The 23,218-nt window shown below is 28.3% G+C and overlaps 1 protein-coding gene across 1 annotated transcript in view; it reads left to right on the top strand.

The window, feature by feature from the left end:
- LOC113376495 (scavenger receptor class B member 1-like) overlaps positions 1-23,218 on the top strand; it is a 133,024-nt gene that overhangs the window by 31,390 nt on the left and 78,416 nt on the right. Inside the window, exons 2-3 of the mRNA XM_026616438.1 lie at positions 13,730-13,821; positions 19,827-19,987. Coding sequence (XP_026472223.1) covers positions 13,730-13,821; positions 19,827-19,987 — 253 coding nt within the window. The remainder of the gene's footprint in view (positions 1-13,729; positions 13,822-19,826; positions 19,988-23,218) is intronic.

Below are 23,218 nucleotides of genomic sequence, written 5' to 3' on the forward strand. Positions count from 1 at the left end.
ATAATTTTTGGTACGGGAAGTTCCAGCAATTTGCCTTAAGGCACGATGCCTTAATTGCCTTAAGACAGAATTCCACTTACAGCTAGTTTAAATAATATTTCGAAGAAGTATATCCGCTGGCAGTGTTGCAAAGAGGTGTATTATTGACTTCGCAACATCGCTTTCGCTCCGGCCGAGAAGACGAGTTGAAAATGAAATCAAATAAATGATCATGCCGAAGAATATGCAAAACGTGTTTTGTTCGTATGAGATTTTGTATCAACTGTGAGATTATTCTGATTACGATGTTTAAAACACGACAGAAAACTGGAAATCATAGTTGCCACACACCTGATCACAATTTTTTACGACATGTTGCAATTGACAAATGTAAAATACTCACTTAAATTAATTATTAATTCATAACATGGCTACAAATAAATACTTGGGGGTAAATGTAGATATAAATATATAGATTTATGGTTAACGTATAATTTTCAATTCCAATGCCATGATTTCAAAACTTTAAAGATAGTGTAGGATGTAAAGAATTACAAAAAACTATGTGTAAAACATAAATAATTTACTTGTAATTATATTAAAAAAACGTAATTTCTTAAATTTTTAAAATTGTTAAATATAGCATAACAAAAAATATTATTTACTTTACACGTCTATGAACCTATTCCAAATTAGCTCTAATATATATTAGTATATTAACTTGAAAATATGAACACAGTGCACTTTTTGCACTTTTATTAAATAACATCTGATATAGGTCACATCTTCAGTGTAATATATATTAATAAATTAAATTACAATAATTTAATTAAATTATATATTTCATTAATATTCCACTAAATATGTGGCAAATTTAGTATCTGAAATATAACAAATATTATGCAAAGTGCAAAAAAGTGCAATGTGTTCCTATATATATATATATATATATATATGTGTGTGTATAGAACTTTGAAGAAGGAGACCCACAAGTTTTTTAATATTTTTTTATTTAATATCAACGTTTCGGAACTATGTCCTTTCCATCTTCAGGACATCTGTCAAGAGGTTGAACATTAATCACAAATGAGGATTAAGGGTGAGGGGGGTAATTGTTTGACAAAAAATAACGCATAATCACGTAGAGAAAAGGAGGGCTAGTAAAATATTACGTGTATTGATTTAAAACTGAATAATTTTAAAAAATTTCAAAAATATTTTTAAAAAATACGATTTTTTAGGTACTAAAATACACGTAATGTTTGATGAGGGAGAGGGAAAATTCTAAATATCACCCCATGTAAAACCAAGGGGGAGGGAGGGGTCCAAAAAGCTTTAAAATGTTATCACGTTATTAATGGGCGTCCCCTAAGAAATAATCTTAACATCTTTAAAAGATAAACGAACAAAATTAATATAGTAAAGTATAAATAAAAATTGAATAAGTGGATTGTAATATAAATAATAAAATCATACGTAAGTGGAATATATAATATATAATACAATAGGTATTTTAAAATAAACATTCTAAAAAGAGTTAGAAATAAGAAATTCAAATTATTTACCTGCATGATTGATTATGCACTAACACTTGGTTTGTCACTAAAAACATTTTTTATTAACTAAAAAATCTTTCAATTTTTTTGATTAAACTTTTTTGAAAAAAAATAACAATTTTGTAATTGGACATTTCTACGAATATTTGATTTTTAAGTAATGTGAAAAACAAGTTTTATTTCTTCGATGTTATAGGAATGAGATCTTATGACGAACTAATTGATTTTGAATATGAATATAAGCCACATAAGTGGCCCTTGTAAACTGAACCAACTAACACAAACAAAAAGACTCGACTTTTTTCGACTCAAGTGGCTTAATCGTAGAAAAGTAAATATAGGTTTAAGTTGCTGACATGTATAAAAATTTATTATTCTTAGACTTCCTATAAGTGACACATTCAAAAAATAATTTAAAAATGTGTGTAAAAGACAAGTTAATTTAAAATGATGGTTATGGCAGTAACTAAAATGTTATAATTTCTCATATAATATATGGGGCCCATAGGTAAGCGGTTAAGAGCGATGTGACCTAAATCAGAGGTCCCGGGTTCGATACCCACTTTGAGCAGTCTGTTGTCAGGCAGCAGTGACAACGATTTTCGCTTGGAAATATAGATAGCAATATGTTTCCAAGTGAAAATAGCCCTTGCCCGGCATTGCTGCACCAATAAAAGTCAGCCCTAGATTAATTCTAATAACAAAAATCATCAAATATGGATGGTTTAACCATTGGGTTACCTTCTAAAAAATACGAAGTAAGGAGAAGTTTCAGCCCAACAGCTCAAAGGACGTAAGGTTCTGATTGCTGTTAAAAATATATAAAAAATAGATATATAATATATGGGATATAATTAATAATTAATGAAAATATAGTCGCAATTTCTCTATGTCCAACTCGGAGAGAGTTACCGAAACGAATTTAAAAATGTACTAAATGCCAGCAAGTGTATCGCGCCCATTGTTGCAACATCGTCTAAGTTGGCATTAAGGTAAATCTAAGCGACTAATCGAAAGGTGTTTTATTAGTCCATCTCACAACTATAGGAACTTGGTGATTAGCAAAGTCGTTTCCAATTTCTTTCTTGGTATCTACATGGCACGTAATAGTGGAGTCATCGTGCTATTGCACAAGACTTAGCTTTAGGCGAAGAGTTGGTCAAGTTTTACTCAAACATTTCTGAAGCTGATCGACAGGCGTATTTTGACACACTTTGCTCAGTCTGGTGTGCAATTGATTAATGAAAATCATTAGCAATTAGTATCGAGCGGCATAAATGTAGTAATGGAATTTTGACATGCCAAATACTTGAACAATATCTTCAATAATAATTTGACCATAAACACATAGTGATTAGTTGCAATATCTTAGAAACAAATTATCATTTTTTGTTTAACTAGGTGTATCACTTTAAAATCTATAAATAAAAAATTAAAAACTCAAGTTCTATTGATAAATACACATATGCGACCATAGACTATTTGTAGATTCCATAACATTCCAAAAGGTGGAGATTATTAGTTAGATCATTAATGTAATAATAATGAAACAAGTCTAATTATCAAATACTACCTAAAATCTAAAAAAACTACCTAAATCTTCAAATTTGATACGATATAATTGATATTGTAACGATATAAATTGAATAATGCAGTTATTTCTCATGATCCTAAATATCATTTGAAACATCTTAATTAAATACACTTATAATGTGAGGTCTTTTGATAGTATTATCTTAATGATAAAGAAGTAATTCATCGCAATTCTTTGTTTGGCGTTTTCTAGGACTCATTGAATTAATATAATATGGACGTACAAAATAGATTACCCAAAAACACATTTGCCTTGGGGGTAATCCATTAATCACGTGAGGTTTTTAGGGGGAAGAGGGGTTTGACAAAAAATTACGAAATATCACGTGGGGGAGGGAGGGGTATAGTAAGATATCACGTGTATTTATTTATCTGGATTTAAAAAAAATCCAAACAATTTAAAAAAAAATTCAAAAATTTTTTTATGAATATCACCACGTATCACCAAGGGGGAGGGGGAGTCCAAATATCCTTAAAAAGTCGATCACGTGATTAATGGATAATCATTATTAACCGTTTTCTTTATTTCTCATGGTGTTTTTCTTATATATTGATACAAATTATATTCGAAATGAACACATTTTGGTTTCGTTAACAAATACGCTCGTTAATAATGTAAATATAAGTATTTTGCAAGATACTTCTTGTTATCTGCATGATAATAGCATTCATATATTTTTAAAAGACATTTGACAATTTGTGCAAAGAAATAAAAAGAATATTTTTTATAAAGTTTTTTTTAATTTATTTTAAAAATAACGTTTACAAAATAAAAAAAAAACTTTTCTAATGTTTATGTTTATTTATACAAATAAACCAAATAGAAATTATCATGACACTCATCTGGCGTAAGGCCGCGTTTAGTAAACCAGTCCATAATTATCTTATTAAATAATATGTGTGAAAAAATGATATTTGCATTGAATGGTTTTTTTTATGAATGTTCTTGATTCTTTTTCGGTATTTCCAAAAAAATGTTTAAAATGTTTGCCAGCCATACGGCTGTTTCTGTTACGGGGTACGATTGTGTCTAGTACACGGCACGGATTCGATCACCGGTGAAAGTTAGCAATAATATTCTACATGAATATTATTATCCGTAGAAACTGAATAATTTCAACAGTTTATTTCAGTACATAAATATAAAGAATAAAAATAGTCATAAATAGCAAAATAATATGAAATACTCAAAATTCTAGATTGGGATTGAAATTTTTGAACTACTATAGAATAACTTGGAAAAAATTGGGACAAATATTAATTTCAGAAAAACCCGGGACACAAGGTTACAAAATCCTAAACTGTCTCGGCCAAACTAGGGCGTAAGGTCACCTTAATTTAATATTTAATTGCTTTTTCCTGAAAAAATATGAAAGGCTTTTTTTGGATGTAGGTCATATTTAGATATATTTAAAAAATATTTGTTTGGACTTTTTGGTGAGCAATTTTTAAAAGTTGTGCTTATATGATATAGGATACCACATTTAAATTGGAACCTCGATACAAAGAGGAAGATGTAGATATATTTTTTTGTCAGAAACAAATGATATTAGTACCTATACTACTGTTATTTATTTCAAAATAATTATTTTTAATTAAGGAATCTTTGTTACTTATGGTATATTTCGAAAATATACCCAAAGTAATCGGAACATGGGTTTGAAACTAAGCTAAAAAATCTTAACAAGGCTAAAATCTAATGTAAAAATTAACTCTACAATTGAAGGCAATTGAAATATGAAAAATCAAGTTTTTGTGGTATGAATTATAATTTTTTTTTTTTATTTATTATCTTCTACATATTTCTTTTTTCAACGATAATTAGCTTTTTGCCATCATAAATTTTATTTAGATAGACAAAATCTACATTGGTTTCTAAGAAAATATATAGAAAAAACATTTTTATTTATTTATTTAAAATGAATGTTACACATCTCCTTGACCAAAATAAATTATAATTAAAATTTTCAGAAACAAACTTTAAATGGCAACCCTACACCATGGCCTGAAAATAAATTATTTGTATTCTTAGCCAAGAAATCTTTCATATTGTGCTTTTCAGCAGTACAAATTCATTTTTTTTAAATATTATATAATTGGAGAATGTCACTATATAAATGAAGTGTAAAATGTCTTTTGATATAACACGATCAACCAACAAAGCGGTCGTCACAATTTCAAATGCATCTAGTATGATGCATTTTCAATTTCAATATCTCTAAATTATGATTTGCAACCGCTAAAAAGCAATCAGCTGTTCTTGTATCGTCTTTGGAATTATTATGCGAGTAAAAGTAATAAGGAAACAATAATACGCAATCCAATGAACATAACGAAAAACAAGCGAGCTCTTCGAACAAATAACATGAAGAATGAAGACGAGTAAAAATTATTTCCTTAAAAATAATTTCACTTCGTCTCCAACTGGTACGTCAGATTCACAATTTATATTTCCGAATAACAAAGAAACATAGAAAACTGATTGACTGCGTATATATTCATAACAAACAAAACAAAAAATATGCGTGTACTAGAAAGTACGGATGCGTGGCATTTGCGAGGAAATAAATCGTTTTCGTGCCGTAATCCTAGGACATTATAAAGTTGCATCAAATTGCTATTTCGTAGGATAATGACGGACTAAGTATAGAAGACAATGTATGATGTCATGAACGAATGTGCAACAGTATTCAAAGCAAAATTGTTCCGAGGAGATGGGCTTGCAAAAATTTCATATGCATAATGTGAAGTTGATGATGTGGGGATAGGCCAAAAGGCAACGACCCCTAGAAAAATAATAATAAACACATATTAAGATATATTTATGAGACGCCTTAAAATACGTTACCAACTATCTTAAAAGTCTCATTTTTGTGTTTTTAATAAATAATGAGTTATTAGTATCATAATTAGTTATTGTGCAAACGATTCTGGTAATAAGTAATTCTAACCAGTATTAGAAAAAAATGCTTATATCGTTTTCAAGCTTTAATTCTAGGGCATTATAAAGTTACATCAAAGTGGATTTCAAGTACACAATTTTTCTCTATTAAAACTAAATTTTAAAATTTTATAAAAGCATCAACTCATAGAAATCTATCGTCGCAAAAAGTAATATAGGCAGAGCGTGCCTTTAAGGTCCGCGAGAAAAAGATCAAGCAGCTATGTTTGAAAATCCATAACAAAAGTATTTTCTTTCGATGTAAATTTTCTTGGTTATGAGCACTGTTGTTTAGTTCACGAGACCTTAATATAATTTTGTGTTATACGATTCAAGTTATCAGATTCAATAATTTTTATTTTTATATAACACCTTTAAAAGTATACATGCGGCTAGCAGGTAGAGTAAAAAGGTACCCTGGCCAATGTGTAAGCAATAGAAAATAACAAATAAAAAAGTAAATTAAGTTTAACAAAACGATTTAACGATTCAAATAAATTGTTATTACAACTCTGCTGATGATTATTTCTGGCGGAATACCGTATCAAGGCTATCTTTATATTGTTATTTTTGTCAAAAATATGCCCATAAAATTTATATTAACATTAGTTGAATATTGCAGTTTTTATTTCATAAACATCCTTTAAAATTAAAAATAAGATATTAAATCTCTTTGCGCTCTGGTAGTTTCATTTTAACCCACCTATGGGGAAAAAAGATCAGGTGACAAACTAAACACCAAAAAATCACATTTCTACAATGATTAATTAGCTGAGATTTTACTGAACATACTCATATAGTTGTTTCTTTGTTATATGTTATTTGTTGTGATATAATTGGTTTGGTTTCCACAATATAATTGCTCAAATTCGAATTGGAGCTTTGTGCCTTGCTAGGGACCTATATAAAAGAAATATACCTAATAAAATCAATATCTTAAAACCTAGCTAGAAAAGCTCGATTTGTACACAATTGGAACAGTCTTCAATATCATAGTCAATTTTTATTAATTTTCTAGTTACGCTAATTTTCGATCGATTCGATATATTGTTTTAAAATAAATCGTTTTATCCTATTTTTATGTATTATCGAAAACATTTCAATCTCCAAATCGTTAAAAACTATAAAATGCTTAAAATGAACGCTACTAAATATGTATATGGTAATTGAATTGAGATTTTGCATATTATTTCAATGACTTACATCATAAATGTATATACAACTATATATGCATTTACATTAGCACTTTCCAATGCATCGAACTAAATAGTGCTCATAATTCTATCTAATCAATGGTGAAGGACAAACTAATTAAGTATATGGATGGAATTATCTTTATACATGGCTAATATACATGTTACTATATTGATATAACCAAGCTATACCGAAAATATATCACAATATTTATTCTAGTATCAAAAAATATCAATTAATTATGATACAAATAAAATGTTTATTTATCTCTTTACCATAATTGTCTGAAAAGCAAATTGTGCAACAAAGTGAAACTAGTATCTACTCTCATCTTATGATCAAATTGTACATTATTCATAAAAGCAAAACGATCAGTAATAACAGTAGATGATAAACTTACGCGGAATTATTTTATTAGGTTTACTGTTTTGAAGTAATAGATACATCGTGATGTAGATGCGTTAATTATTGAAAAAAAGTTGCATCTAAAATAATAAACAGTTGTGCAGCTTAACGGATCTTACTCGTATGCATCGTTTATTTTTGATATAGTGCTATTTTATGAATATAATTTTAATAAAAGTTACAATATTTATACATTTCTATTATATTATATATACATATACAAGTATTTATTTATATATTTACTCTCATTTTAGCTTTTGTAGGATGGAACATATATTTTGGTGCATTTCGAACGTCATTCCGATTAACACCAAGGCGATATATTAATTTAATTTGGATAGTGCTAATTCAATACATTTTCAATCTTTTTAAGTTGAAATATAATACGTTGTAAACATGCATTAAAAAATTTTATATTTTTGTACATTTGTACGCAGTAGGGCGGATCTTGTTGGCTTTGTTTAAAAAAATATATTTTGTTATATATTGTTATATTATATTCGTACGCTTTGTGTAAAAGCATTAAAAATCGATCACGTGATTAATGGACGCCCCCTTGTTTACCATTCCAATCACCATTAAACACTTTTTTATACACTTTAATGCATTTTCTTTTACAAACTTTTGCTTTCTTGCTTCCTGATCCTTTCTTTTTTTTCGTAACACTGAAACGAAATCAACTATCTGCATTCTTCTTCTTCCGAATCCTATCAGTCCTTCTATTTCACCTTTGGGGACGACGTATAGGAGTCACTCTATTTGCAGAATGGGTCCGATCCAGTTTCCTTTTCCTTAATGATCGTGCTCAGTAGTGTTCTTTCTTCCTCGTACGTCCACCCTATCTTCTCCACTCCATCCAGATAGTTTTTATCAATTTGACATATTTTAAAGTATTCCATTACCATATATTTAAAAAATAATAATTGTGTTGTGTTGTGTTACAAATTTCTGATAATAAAAGTCGTGATAAAAAATTTCGGTGTTTTATATACCTATTGCTTTTTAATCCTGTCATAACTGTCCTGGGGGTATGGACGGTTGTAACAGTCACCTTTTTCTTGTATGATCTGATTTTATGACTAATCTATTGTATTTACGGACAGTATTTTAGTATGTCCACGAAAACAAATGTTCAAATTACCATTTAATTTACTTTTCTCCCAGATAACTGCTAAATTAACAAAATTATGGGTAATCAAAAAAAAAGTCGCACAACCGTACCCAGTCTCCTCTACTAAAAATATTTATTTTACTTTTATTATTAATCTATTACCTTAATAATTTATATATAAAATAATAATTAATATATAAAAAAATAAATAAATACGTGATTTACAGGTACGAGTTTTGTTTATCTAATATTAAACTTCAATTTAAAAAAAATACATCATAGTTAATTAACTAAACTGAATGAAAAAATAAAAAATGGTGCATATTTCATGTCAGTAATCGACTAAGTTTGAAATTCCCTTTCAATACTTCAGACAATAACTTAATAATCTTTCAACTTTATACAGATCTGTAATAAAAAATTTAACAATATTTTTAAAATTAACTTCATTTCGTCATTGGAAGGCTTTAGGCTGAAGTTTATCATTACCTCAAAGATACGTACTTCAATCACTCTCATATATCACTAAGTACTAGTAAATACCTCGACGATATAGATATGTTGAAAAAAAGCGAATTTTTTTGTTTAGCTATAATGTTTACAATGACCTTTTCCAATAGTATTATATTATACCAATTAGATATAAAATTGGAATATTATGTAAAACCAATATGGCTAAATTAATTTTGTCGCGGATGATGTAACTCAATCGTTTTGTAGAATTCCATTACTGTTAACTCGTTGTCAAAATCAGTCAATTCATCTGCTACAAATCAAATTGTTACGTAGTGTTGTTTAACAAGCTCATTAGGAAATGTCATTAATATGTCATTACATGATACTTGCAGATACTAATAATATAATGTAATCGAATTGCCATACACATTTCAATTCGTTATAGGAAGTTTTCAAATAAATTGAAAATCATCGTCATTGTTTTCTAACAGCTTCTTCGTAACTTTCAAACGGTGTATAGTAAATTAATTTTTAATATTATATTAATACATGTTTATAATTATTTTTTAAACAAAGACATTACTATATTCTTATGTTCGCCATTAATAGGTAACGTAGAAAATACAAAAACTATTTCCAAAAATGCCTTCAGTTGCTAAACGACGGTGATATTCCGATTTTCAAAAATAATATTAAAATAGCATTAAAAAAAACTTAACAGTTAATTTATATTTATATTATGAATATCATATATTTTCATATTGTCCATGGTTACAACGCCAATAAGCGATTTTTGTGAAAAAACTATTGGATATTTTTGGAAGTATCGTAAGATATTATTGAGGGCTTAAGAAACTTTTATACAAAATAGCGTGCTAATTTGCAAATTTAAATTTTTGTGACATATGGTTCTAATTTATGTTATATATATATATATATATATATATCGTTTTATTTTTGGCATTAAGACAATTACAAGAGCTGAATGGCCTTCTAGTATCAATATTTGCAGTAGTTTCAAAAGGAATTCCTCTTATTTTTAAAACATAATAAGTAAACAAACAATCTTTCTTGCAAAATGTTAGGCATAAAGAATTTCATTTCAAAGTCAAAAGAATTTATGTTAATAAGTGAGTCAATATACCTTTATGGTACGATGACTTTAGACTGAAAAGACATTGCTTTCATACTGAGTGGAATTTTGACGCCTTAAAATTATAAATATAGATTTTCTAAATATAGAAAGAATTGAACAACAAGTTTTCTAAAAAAAAGTAGATGATGCATTTGATACTTTTTTTAATTACTTTTATACTTGAATTTGATACTCACTTAATACTTTGCTTAAAAATAGAGATTGAAGAATAAATAACTGAAAATTTTAAGTTAAAACAAGTAAACAACAACAACACGTTTATAATACACGTTTATAATAAGATGAAAATATTTTAAATTTTAAATAAAATTATACCATCATATAAAAATGTTTCAAACACCAAAACAGACAAATCGTAGCATATATTTATGTATTGAAAAGGGAACTTTCAAATTAAGTAGACAAATTTGTAAAATAGATAATTGGCACCATTCTGTTCGGTTCAAAGTTTACGTCGCTTTTATTTGATGAGCCAAGCTAATAAAACATAAGTCATTCAGCATGTTTTATTAACCTATTAAAAATTGCAACTAATCAATATTGGATTTAATAAATAAAAATAATGATTACATCTAAAAAGCAGTTATTTAAAAGTTATATTTTCTAATTATAAAACATATTGAATAATAGGCAAAAGTGTTTGAACGCTTAAAAATTCAGAATTCGCGCCATTTCATGGGTGATATCACACTTTCTAAAACAGTTATATAGTAGTGAAAGCATTTCACAAATTTGGGAGCGTTTTCAATATTGGGCGTATAGTATATGAAATATTAGACACGGTTATCACATAAAATAGGAAAAACACAATAAGCAAATTATGTAGATATTATGTATAAGTATTGATTATAATAAATTAAATTATCACTAAGCTTGACTTCATTTAGAACCATAAATCTAATGATTATCATTCTAGTAATAACAGTAAAAATTACATAAATAAATAAAATATGATGCTGAACTCATTCCACTAATTACATACAATTACATGAAGTAAGTGTTATAAACACACGTTTCACCTAATAATAATATTAGATGAAGCATACTTATAGATATAAATATGTATTATCTAGATAAAAGCCTGTTATTTATATTCTCGGGGTGGCGGAATTAGCTCATGTGTAGCGTTTCCGATTCACACGCCGAAGGTTCGGAGTTCGAATCCCCGGCATAATATAGAAATACTATTAAAAATAGTTTGAAATAATGTTGGAAATAGTTTGAAATAATGTTAAAAATAGTTTGAAGTAGTATTAAAAACAGTTCAATCACGTATAAAAAGGTTTGAAAATAAAAAATTAAATTGAATAGAAGTAATAGAAGTAAGAATAGAAGTAATGAAGACGTAAGAAGATAGAAGATATAATGATAGATAATAAAGAAGAAAAAAAAAAAAAGAAGAATGAAGTTGCGTTGAAGAGTACATAGAATAGGATAGAATATATAAAATAGGAAGAAGAATAGGATTTATATAAAAAAAAATAGTATGAACCTGAAAAGATTGTATTGAAATTGAAATATTGTAATGAAATTAAAATATGTTGTACGTGGCTAAATGCTCGAGTAAGCGAGGCCAATAAAAATAAATAAATAAATAAATAAAAATTATATTCTCGGTAAAATATAAATATGTGCACGCAAAAATATTGAAGAATAAAAATATCCTGAATAACTAATTCAAATCTCGAAGGTTTCTAAATTTCTTCGAATTTTTAAGTTTTGTATTAAATTACCAATAAACTCGTTTTATTTTAATTTGTCGTGCTTCGTTGAGATTTCGTTCGTTATTTTCTTTCTCAAAAAAGTACTAACCTCAATTTTTTTAAAGATAAATTATTTTGTTTTTTACTAGCAACAAATCTAGCACAAAACGTTGTTGTACATTTTCGTTAGAAGATTTGAAATAAATTTATTTTTGAATAAACATACTTAAGTTAGTTACTTCAAGTCAGATACAACAGTTTTTTTATATAACCTCTATAAAAGCTTGCACGTGGTTGGGGTAAGAAGAATCAACAGAACCTTTACCATGACAATGGTGTAATCAATGAAAATAGTAAATAAAAAAGTAAATTAAATTAAGAAAGGTAATTTTACAAGAAATAAATTAAATAAATAGTTATTCCAACTTTGCTGATAAATATTTCTGACAAAATACCAGATCAAAGTTATATACAGTGAAAAATATATCTCAGTGAAAAATGTGATCAAAACATTTTGCATTGCATTGGTTGAATAATGTAGCAGTTATTTCGTTAAAACCCTTTGAAAATAAGACATTGGATCTGTTTAACCCCTGGTAGTCCCATTTTATTCCACCAAACAAAATTTTTGAGAAACAGCAAAAAATACGTTTTTGCAACGATGAATTAGCTATAGAAGTTTTACCGAACATAGTCAGATAGTTGCTTGTTTAATGTATGTTATTTTTTGGAATATTTGGTTTTTGAAATAGAATTGCTCAAGGTCAAATTGGTCGTTGTAAAAGCCCCGCTTTACCAGACTAATTAAACCAGTCATTTAAGCTTAAATTAGGTAAGAATCTCGGAATTCGAGATACCCAGCTGTAAGTCTGTAAATATTTGTATATTGACACCTAAAAGTTGTCCCAAGTTGTCTGCATATGATGGGGTGTACGCCACATATGTAGATTTTGAGACAACTTTTAGGTGTCAATATACAAGTATTTACAAGACTTGCAGCTGGGTATCTCGAATTCCGAGATGAACTTACATATTTTTAAGCAAAAACCACCAAAGTCAGAATTAACTTTGATATCATGCCATTTCAAAACTTAATACCAACTGACTTAATACCATTGACTTATTGATGGTGAAATGAAATATTCAATCAATTAAAGATGTATGAGCATGATAGTTTTTAATTAGTGTTCTACGATTTTTACATGTTCTAGCTATTTATATTTTCTGGGCTCGCCCGTAGGTAAGCGGTTAAGAGCAACGGGACTTGTTTCAGAGGTCCCGAGTTCGATACCCATTTCGAGCAGCCTGTTGTCAGGCAACATTGACAACGATTTTCACTTGGAAATATAGATAGCAATATGTTTCCAAGTGAAAATAGCCCTCACACGGCATTGTTGCTCCATACTTGCCCTATTACAGAGATTGTAATAAAAATTTATCATACAGAGATGTGACAACTGTTTGGGTTGCCATCTGAAATAAAACAAACGTAGTTTGTAAGATCTTGCTCACAACAGCTCATAGAACCCATTAGTTCTGATTGCTGTTCAAATAAAAAAATTAAAAAAAAAATAATTATATTTTCTAGTTATATAATATTTCTTTATATGATTTTTAATATTTTTAATATTTTAGGGTTCGTGATCGGAATCGGCGTCGTCCTGATAATCCTCGGCGCCGTGGTAGCCGCCACATTTTCCTGCCTAGTTCGTTTGGTCATAGATAGCGTAAGTAACAAAACGAATGAATTTACCATTTAATTAGTATTATATAAAAGTCGCACATTTATATACACGTGTGCAATTCTTAAACGAACCTTTCACTCCTCTCTCAGACACCGAGTTCTATATAAACAAACATGTAATATTTGCTTATATCTTAAAATCGAATATAACCTATAGTAATAAAACATTTCCGACAATGTTTGATTCAACCAATATAATATTTGTCAATTATGGATATTATATATTTGAGGCGTTAAAATTGATAATGCTCTAATCTATCTTAGATTTATTGTCTAGGACTCACCCGTAGATTAGTAGTTACAGCTGTGGAATTTTCATCAGAGGTTCCAGGTTTGATACTCGCCTTGGGCAGTTTGATATCAAGCAGTAGTGACATCTGTTTTCACTTGGAAACACAGATCGCAATATGTTTCCTAATGAATATAATCCTCGCCCAGCATTGCTGTATCAATAAAAAATTCTTCACTATTACAGATATTATAATAATAAAAATCCATCATATAGAAATAGAACAACTATTTGGGTTGCCTCTTATAAGACTGACGTAGTCAAATAATCTTAAAAGCTTATAGAACCCTTTAAATTCTGATTGCTGTTCAAATAATATAAAAAAATAGATTTATTGTCAAACTATACATTTAAGTTTTGATCTGAAAAAATAAGCATTTGTACAACAAAGGTGGGGGGTAAAATATTACACTAGATAAGGGTAAAATGTTATCTACAATTTAATCCAAATCCAAGAAGTTTTTACGATGATTTTACTTAATACTGTTTTTAATAATATTGTTTTTAAACTAATAATGACTGATTTATAATTGTAAAACAATATTCATACAAAGTAAAAAAAATAGAAACTAATATCTAGTATCTCATAATACAAATTAATTGCAAAGAAAAGTCGACAGTCGACATATGACACATAAAATGACCTTTAATAAAGAAACATCTCTTTAAAGAAAAAGATCACAAAGCGTCAAATTACATAGAAATAATAAAAATATTGCCGCTTTTATGTAGTTTGGAATTAACCCGTTTTTCTGCTACACGTATAATGGCAAATTTCAGATTTTGAAATAAGTTATATTCATGTTTGTTTATTAAAAGTAATAATTTCATTAGTTACAAATAAGTTTTCACAAGTTATATTTTTCAACTAGATGCCAGTTATATATTTATGTTTTAACAAGTTAGATGCCTTCCAATTGAATTTTTGATCAATTGTCCTGCATCCATACAATTAATCTTTAATTAGGTACGAGCAATTAAATAATTTGATATTTATATTAATGATAATGATATTAATGATAATGATAATGAAATGATAATGATAATGATATTAACATCAAGCACAATGAAGAAATTTCTAAATGCCATTTACCTAACAGCAGATAACCTCATCTCATTGAACCTAAGGGTTCAGATTGGTTATGACAAATAAATGAAAAAAAAAACATGCCAACAAAACTTGTGAATTTCAATTTTGTGTAATAATTCGATATTGCTTAACTAATTTTTATTGAAAGTCTTTGTTAGACATATGCTTTCTTCTGTGATATGCAAAAGCTTGGGATAAGAAATGCAATGCAATCCTATCAACTTCGAAAAACCATCGAAACAAAAAATAAATAACTTTATCATAATGGCAAACGAAGAATATTTTGGTAAAATTAATTACAACATCATTTAATTTAGTTAATGTGTTCGTTCGTTCGTTTGCAATGATGTGTAATAAATCCAATTAATTTTAATGGTTTAGTATGTTTATTAACTTGGTATATTGTTATACCAAGTAAATCGTCTTAATTTTAGCTAACGTCAAAAAAACTACTGATTTTCTCAAACTTTGATGAATTTTTAAAATTAAACTACTTGTCGTAAGGCCGCAATATTACAGTAAGTTTTATAAAACCATGATATATATCGCTAAAAAAATTCGGTAATTTAATTGAAGATTACAACATCATTTAAATTTTAATGAACAGTAATAATATGAGATATTCGCTAAGGTTAGAGATTTTTGATAAGGATCCCATAATTTCGGATAAATGCACAATAGATAAACCAGAGAGTGGCGGATTACTGGAATAAGTTTGGATTGTTGGATTATAGTGATATGGATTATACAACAGTTATAATTTATTTTTATTATTATTGTTTCAACAGCAATTGGAACACTTACTTTACATGTTCTATAAGCTGTTTGTTAAAGACTTATGACCTAACGTAATTTATGAGAGGCAACCCCGGTTTACCATTCTCCTATGTGTGGGGTTTATATTAGCTCTTAAGTCTAATAGTTATCATATGATTGAATGATGCAGCTATGCCAACGAAGGACGATTTCCACTTGAAATTATATTGTGATCTATAACCCCAAGTGAAAAATTGACATCAAAGCTGCCTGATGTCAGGCTTTGGCGGTAGCGGGAATCGAACCAGCGAACCTGGGACTAGTTGGTGCTAGCTCACGTTTGAACCGTTTGAATATTGAAAATTACGGAAATATTTCCAAACATTTCCAAAAATTAGCCCTGCGCCTCAATCACGAGACTGCCGGATTAGTAAGGTGTCGGTCTATCGAGGTGTCGCATTAGTAAGATTCAACTGTATGTGTTTTTGTGTGTTCTGTCGGTGGAGTAATTAGCCCATTAGCGAATTAGTAAAAAAAAGTCTTACCGTGTTTATTCGATTTTCACATTTGACCTATTATCTCACACGGCGAAAGAGCAGAGTACGAAGCACGTGATACTGCGATCTGCGAATAGAGCAACTCGCAACATCCGCCGGCTTAGAATGATTGGAAGTGTCATAACGGCAGAAATAATATGCAATAGATATGCAATTAAATCAAGCGCGACCATCGTAAAACGATGAAAATAAACGATCTATTGACATGACCATAATGAGACGTACAATGTAAATTACGACAAGCGGAAGTCGACTCACGATGGATTCCTTAGATCTTGTACTATATTACATACAGCGCAGATTTTTCCATCACAAGTCTAACAAGGAGAACCTCAGGTTTACTCTTCTGGGATTTTGATAAAACTTTGCATGATGATAGAGTAAATAGTCAAACCGAACACCTTAAAATATTATAGGCCTATGAAAAGTGGTTTAACTATAAAAATTAATCGAAGTTTTGTAAAACAGACCGTGCAATACGAAATAGTCCAGTCATTTAAGCTTAAATTAGGTAAGAATCTCGGAATTCGAGTTAACCCAGCGGTAAGTCTGTAAATACTTGTATATTGACACCCTAAAGTTGTTTCAAAACCTACATATGGTAGGGTGTCAATACCATTTATTATATTATATAGTATAGTATATTTATTATATTAAAGCCTTATTATCCAGTGATAGTTTAGAGTTTCTTCCTATTAGGGAAGGGAACAGTCACAAATATGAACTTATATTTACATACAGAATGTAGGATTTTACCTCTAATCCGTATTAATGCCAGTAATAAATATTGAACATTTCTTTGAAAGGGTAAATGGATTCATGACCAAGATAAATATGTGCAATAATCAGTATCCTTTCTTATTGAAACAATAAATTTATAATAATAAAGGAATTAGGAGATACAAATTTGCTTAGGATATTATAGAATAAATATATAATATCCAGGTGTGGCGGGATTAGCTCAAGAGTAGCGTTCCCGATTCACATGCTGGAGGTTCCGAGTTCGAATTTGAAAAAATATTAACTAGTTAAGTTGGAATAATAATAGAATTATGAATTGTACTAATAAGATATGTAGGGTAGGGCGGGGCTAGTTGAGCATAGGGGCAAGTTGAGCAATCGAAATATCTCGAAAACTATTCACCGTCCGTTTAGGCATTATATGGCGGAAATATATAGGTTTGGGAGAAATAAACATCCCGCGACCGCTAGTGGCCGCTGGACAAATGAGTTAGGCTCACGGGCGTTTTGTTTATTTTGAGACCAAAAAGTAAAAAAGTCATTCATCACGAGTTTTCGTCTAGTTTAGTCAAATGTTATTTATTTTTAACCAGGTAAACTTTATTCTTCCATATAATTATAGTACTTTTAATATGCACAGAGATTCTGGGTATAATTATCACGGTTTTTTTATAAACTCACTTTTATTTTGAAATTCCGAGTTGGGGCTAGTTGAGCATAGTTGCTAAACTTGTTCTGTCACTAAGACAATTACCATTAACTTCCAGAAATTAATTATTATTTTTAAGTTTTAAGCTAAGTCTATGAGTAATGATATAAAGAAATAATGATTTTAAACAAAAATACTGAATATAATGGTAAAATAATTCCTAAGTTAATTAATCGTTAATTATTCAAAGCAAATTACTATAAGTTTTGTTTCTTCTTTCAATAAAGACTATAAATATAGAACTGGTTATTAAAACTTATTTTATTTCATCTCTAATGGACATTGAACCTATAATTTCATTATACTTTCTTAGTGCTCAACTTGCCCCACCTATGGGGTACATTGAGCATACTTGACTTTTTGCATTCAAACAGCTGTAGCTTTTATATTTTACTTATTACCAAAAACAAGTATTAACACTTTTGTTATGCGATAAACAACAAATCCAATAAGCCGTATAGCAATTTATTGATACTTTTCATTGAGGAGCTACATCCGTTTAAGTAAAAATTTGCTCAACTAGCCCCGCCCTACCCTATGTAAAATCAAAAATGTATAAAAATTAGATAATTAGAATTAAAAATGAATTGAAGTAAGACGAATTTAGAAGAAGAAATGATAAGTATAGAAGAATAAGAAATAGTGGTTAGAAGATGAAATGAGAAGATAGTAGAAGAAGAATGAAGATAAGTTAAGAAGTATCGAAAAAGATTAGGATTATATGAAGAAGATAGTATAAAATTGAAGATTGTATAGGATAATGTAGGTGGCTGGTAGGTATGATTGTATAGAATAATGTAGGTGGCTAAATGCTCGAGTAAGCGAGGCCAATAAAAATAAAAAAAAATAATAATAATATGCAGGTATATCCGGTGCCTACCCAATGTACATAATATAGTAATAATAAAAAAAATTTAAACGAATTCTAAACAAAAATAAAAATAAAATATATAAAAAGAGTTCTTAACAGGAACAATGAGTCTGATTATGATAAATTTAGGGGGTGTTCATTAATCACGTGAGGTTTTTGGAGGGAGGGGGTGGGGCTTTGACAAAAAATTGCAAAATATCACGTGCTGGAGGAAAGGGGTATAGTAAGATATCACGTGTATTTATTTTTTACCTAACTTTTTTTAAAAAAAAATCAAAACGTTTACAAAAAAATTCTAAAATTTTACAATTTTTTCTCGTAAGTAAAAATTCACGTGGTATTTGGTGGGGGAGGGGGTTAATTTTAAATATCACCATGTATCAGCAAGGCGAAAAATACTTAAAAAGTTGATTATGTGATTAATGAACGCACCCTAAGAGAGATATAATTACCAAAGCAATATTTATGATAGTAGTAATAGTTGATAGAGATTTTTGTTTATTATGTTTGAAAATATATATTTAGATAATGATTTTTATTTCTGTTGTTCAACCTAATAAATAAACTGCATTACATTGATTAAATAATGTAGTTATTATTACATAAAATTTCCTGACTGTCCCTTTTTACCACGGAACAGATGATAAATGTTAGAAAAATAGCAAAAAAACATTTCTACATAATAGACTAAGTGGGAATTTTAATGAACAAGTTGTTTGTTTGATGCTTGTTATTTGTGGCGATGCAGTTGATTTGGATTATACAGTATGATTCCTAAAAGTCAGAATGTACCTTTGTATTCTGCCTTACCCTATAAGTTACAATTGATAACGACTTTCCTAATAACAAAGTATGTTTTAACATTTTATTGTCTATGTCTTTTATGAATTTCTACCTAAATACCGCCGATTATGCTACTTCTATCACGCACTTGAAAATGAATTAGTAAAACCAACAGCATTGTTTTTGTTACAGCAAATTGTTCTTCAACCTGGTTCACAGACGTATGGCTGGTGGGCAAAACCGCCGGTAGAACCTGTAATCAGAATTTATGTCTACAACATGACGAACGCCGACGAGTTCCTCAACAACGGTTCAAAACCGATATTAGACGAATTGGGACCATACGTTTATCTGTGAGTACTAAAAATTTTAATATTATAATATTTATAGATCGAATGATTAAAGATTTTTTAGAACTGTTTAATAAATTGCAAATATTTCGATCAAAACATAATGATTGAATTACTAATTGCAATATTAGTATATTTATTAAAATATTAAATAATTTTGATAAATAATAATATAAATATCATTTGTAAACGTTATTGAACATGCTGGAATTGCTGTTAATATATTTAGGATTTTGAAACGTAAACCAATCAATATACTAGAGAAATTTTAGAAGATCATTTCGTTCACTTTTGTGAAGATACATCGATACAAAGCAAATATATCAAAGTTTCGATCTGTTTATTTAGTAATAAAAATAACTAAAAGTATCAGATAATTAACACACTTTATGCGGGAAGAGTAGTTCTACCCGATATTCGGACCGTCGCTTAAAGCAAAGCAAAGCAAAGCATCTCTCAAAAAATGAGAAAAGTCACAGATTTTTAAAACCCTTTTCAGTGAATAATTCAATCTAATTATCTAACTCATATATGTCTACTGGCATATTTTTAGATGCAAATGCAATTTATTACTTTTAAAAGAAACCTTGTGTACATGCAACTCAAATGCAACCAATTTTTAAATAAAAGAAAATGAATTTATATCTATTGAAGTATCATTTACTTTAACTTCAAGTATAAATTCAATATCATCCAAAAGGATGCCTTACATTTTTACGAGATTCTAATCCAATTCAACAAATTCAAAGATAGTTTGCATCTTATTGTAAATTATTTTTTAATCACCTATCAGAAAACAATAGACAAATATAGAAATCAACAGTATTCACAGCTTCGCTCTTGCTTCAATATTATTGTATTTTAAAAATGATTATTATAGAGATTTATTAATTCGATATTAGGACATATTTATAAAAATATGTTATGCTGAATAATGAATGAAACATCACCTAACTCTACGTTTATGCACTAAATAACATAAAAAATGTGTTGAGATTAGTTCATCAGCCGGAAGAGCAAAGCAATTATCTATCGGCATTATGCGTTAGAGACCATTGTCCATGAAAGACTTTTTATATCTTTTGTATATCGAATTCATTAAACTTGATTAGTAAATATTATTTTTCAATAAACCATTTTGACCTATTCATGGTCCATGAGAAGGTCTCTTACATAAATTTAATTTGTTTGGAGCGCGGCATATATTCTTCTCTGTTAAAACTTTCATATGTATAGATACAGATAACCATATACAATGATCATTAGTTTAAAAAAAGAGGTAAAGTCAATTTTACAATGTGTCTTTGAAACTATAATAGCGGAAGTTATATTTTTTATAATAATTTAAATTTGTACAAATCTTTTAAAGCAAAGTAAATGATAGTTCGGAAAATATAACTTCCTTTTCTATTTATATGTGAATTAATAATAATATTAATATGGTTTGGTTGTATCTGAGTTGCATTTGTTTTACACTAATTTCCTTTTTATAGAGATAAATTGCGTTTGATGCATCGATTATATGTTAGTATAATTCACAAATAATGTATTCATTTAAGTAAATGATTGCAGTTAAAATTTTATTAATTTTTGCTTCTCTAAAATTTTAATTACGGACAAATATTGCATAATGAGAACAAACACTTTATGACTTCAAAGATTGCATAAAAAATATTGATAAATCTGTTTTTTCTTCTAGATGTAATGGTTTTTTATTTTTAATTTACTTTATAAATTCTGACTCAATAATTATCACCATTATAGTGGTAAATGACAATCGTATCAGCAAATTGCTCATCAAAAGTTTTCATTTTCAAAAACCACAAACTTTCTTATTTATTGTTATTACAATAAAAACATAAATAATATACAGATATTCTACAAAATAATTGTACAAAAAATTAAGAATTAAATAATAATAGAAATTATATACAGCCAGAATCATTTTCGTTATTGCTGAAGAATTGGCTAAGAATTGCATACACAAGTAATTACAATTTTTTAATCTAAAGTTTTCTTATTATATTAAATAAATAAATATTTTAATATAAATAATTCAAAAGTGTCGCTAAAGGTTTTTTTCATAATTTTGCCATTAAATTAATAAATTATTAATTTACATAAAAATCACACGAATTTAATATACAGTATTTATATAGTGACAATGCTTTACATTTTATATCATTATAATTCTGAAGCATCGTAAATAAACAATTGTTGGGAAACTGAAAGTTATTTTTATTATCATTGAATAATTTACCGACCTGAACTTTCATTAGATTGTATAATATCAATATAAATATACGACAACTTTGTTATACTAGGGAATAACCACATTTATTTTTTACTACAATACTACAATTACTTCTTAATGTAAAAAACTGACGATTTTTCAAGAATACGAATTAACAATATATTGATAAAAATTTATTAATGTATTATATCTTGTTCTGCTTGTCGTTCGATCTTGTTCTACATGATTTTTATATTATCTGCAATTTTTGTGAAATGGCAATGAATAATGCAAAGTTTCCATATGTGGTTTGACAAAAAAATGAGTAGATAGTTGATAACATTTATTAAGTTTGAATTGATCATGACTAAGTTACAGTTCATGAACTCACATCGTATGCTCGCAACTCAAGCATCAAATGTATTTCTAAAATTTTAAAAAAGTTTTAATTTATTTATATAGTTTATTTTTATCTTGATATATATTTTATTATTTCATCATCAAACTATTTTCGGGTTTTTGACACATGAATATTCACGTAGGGTAGGGCGCGGCACAAAGGTCCAATTTGACTTTGAGTAATTATATTGTGAAAACCAAACCAATTATATCACAATAAATACCATCTGACTATATTCAGTAAAACATCCAGCTAATTCATCATTGTAGAAATATGTTTTTTGCTGTTTTTTTAGAAATTTGGCACCTGGCCCTTGTTCCCCAAAGGCGGGAAAAAAGGGGAAAGCCAGAGAGAAAATAGTTCACTATTTCATTTTAAATTTTAAAACAGTTTTTATAGAATAATAAAATATAATATAGCTATCAGATCAGTTAATGCGAAACAATTTAATTGTTAGTTTGAACAACAAAATTGAAGATCATTATAACATCCGATTTAAAGCGATGATTGGTCACACATCATATTTTCTCTACATTTTGAGATAATTTTTACCCGCGTACCTTTAAGCCCCGCTCTACCCTATATTATTGATATATCTAAT

The sequence above is a fragment of the Ctenocephalides felis genome, unplaced genomic scaffold (assembly GCF_003426905.1).
Source record: "Ctenocephalides felis isolate EL2017-DRISC unplaced genomic scaffold, ASM342690v1 CF-g0.4_SCAFFOLD_01886, whole genome shotgun sequence".
Taxonomy (NCBI): Eukaryota; Metazoa; Arthropoda; class Insecta; order Siphonaptera; family Pulicidae; genus Ctenocephalides; species Ctenocephalides felis.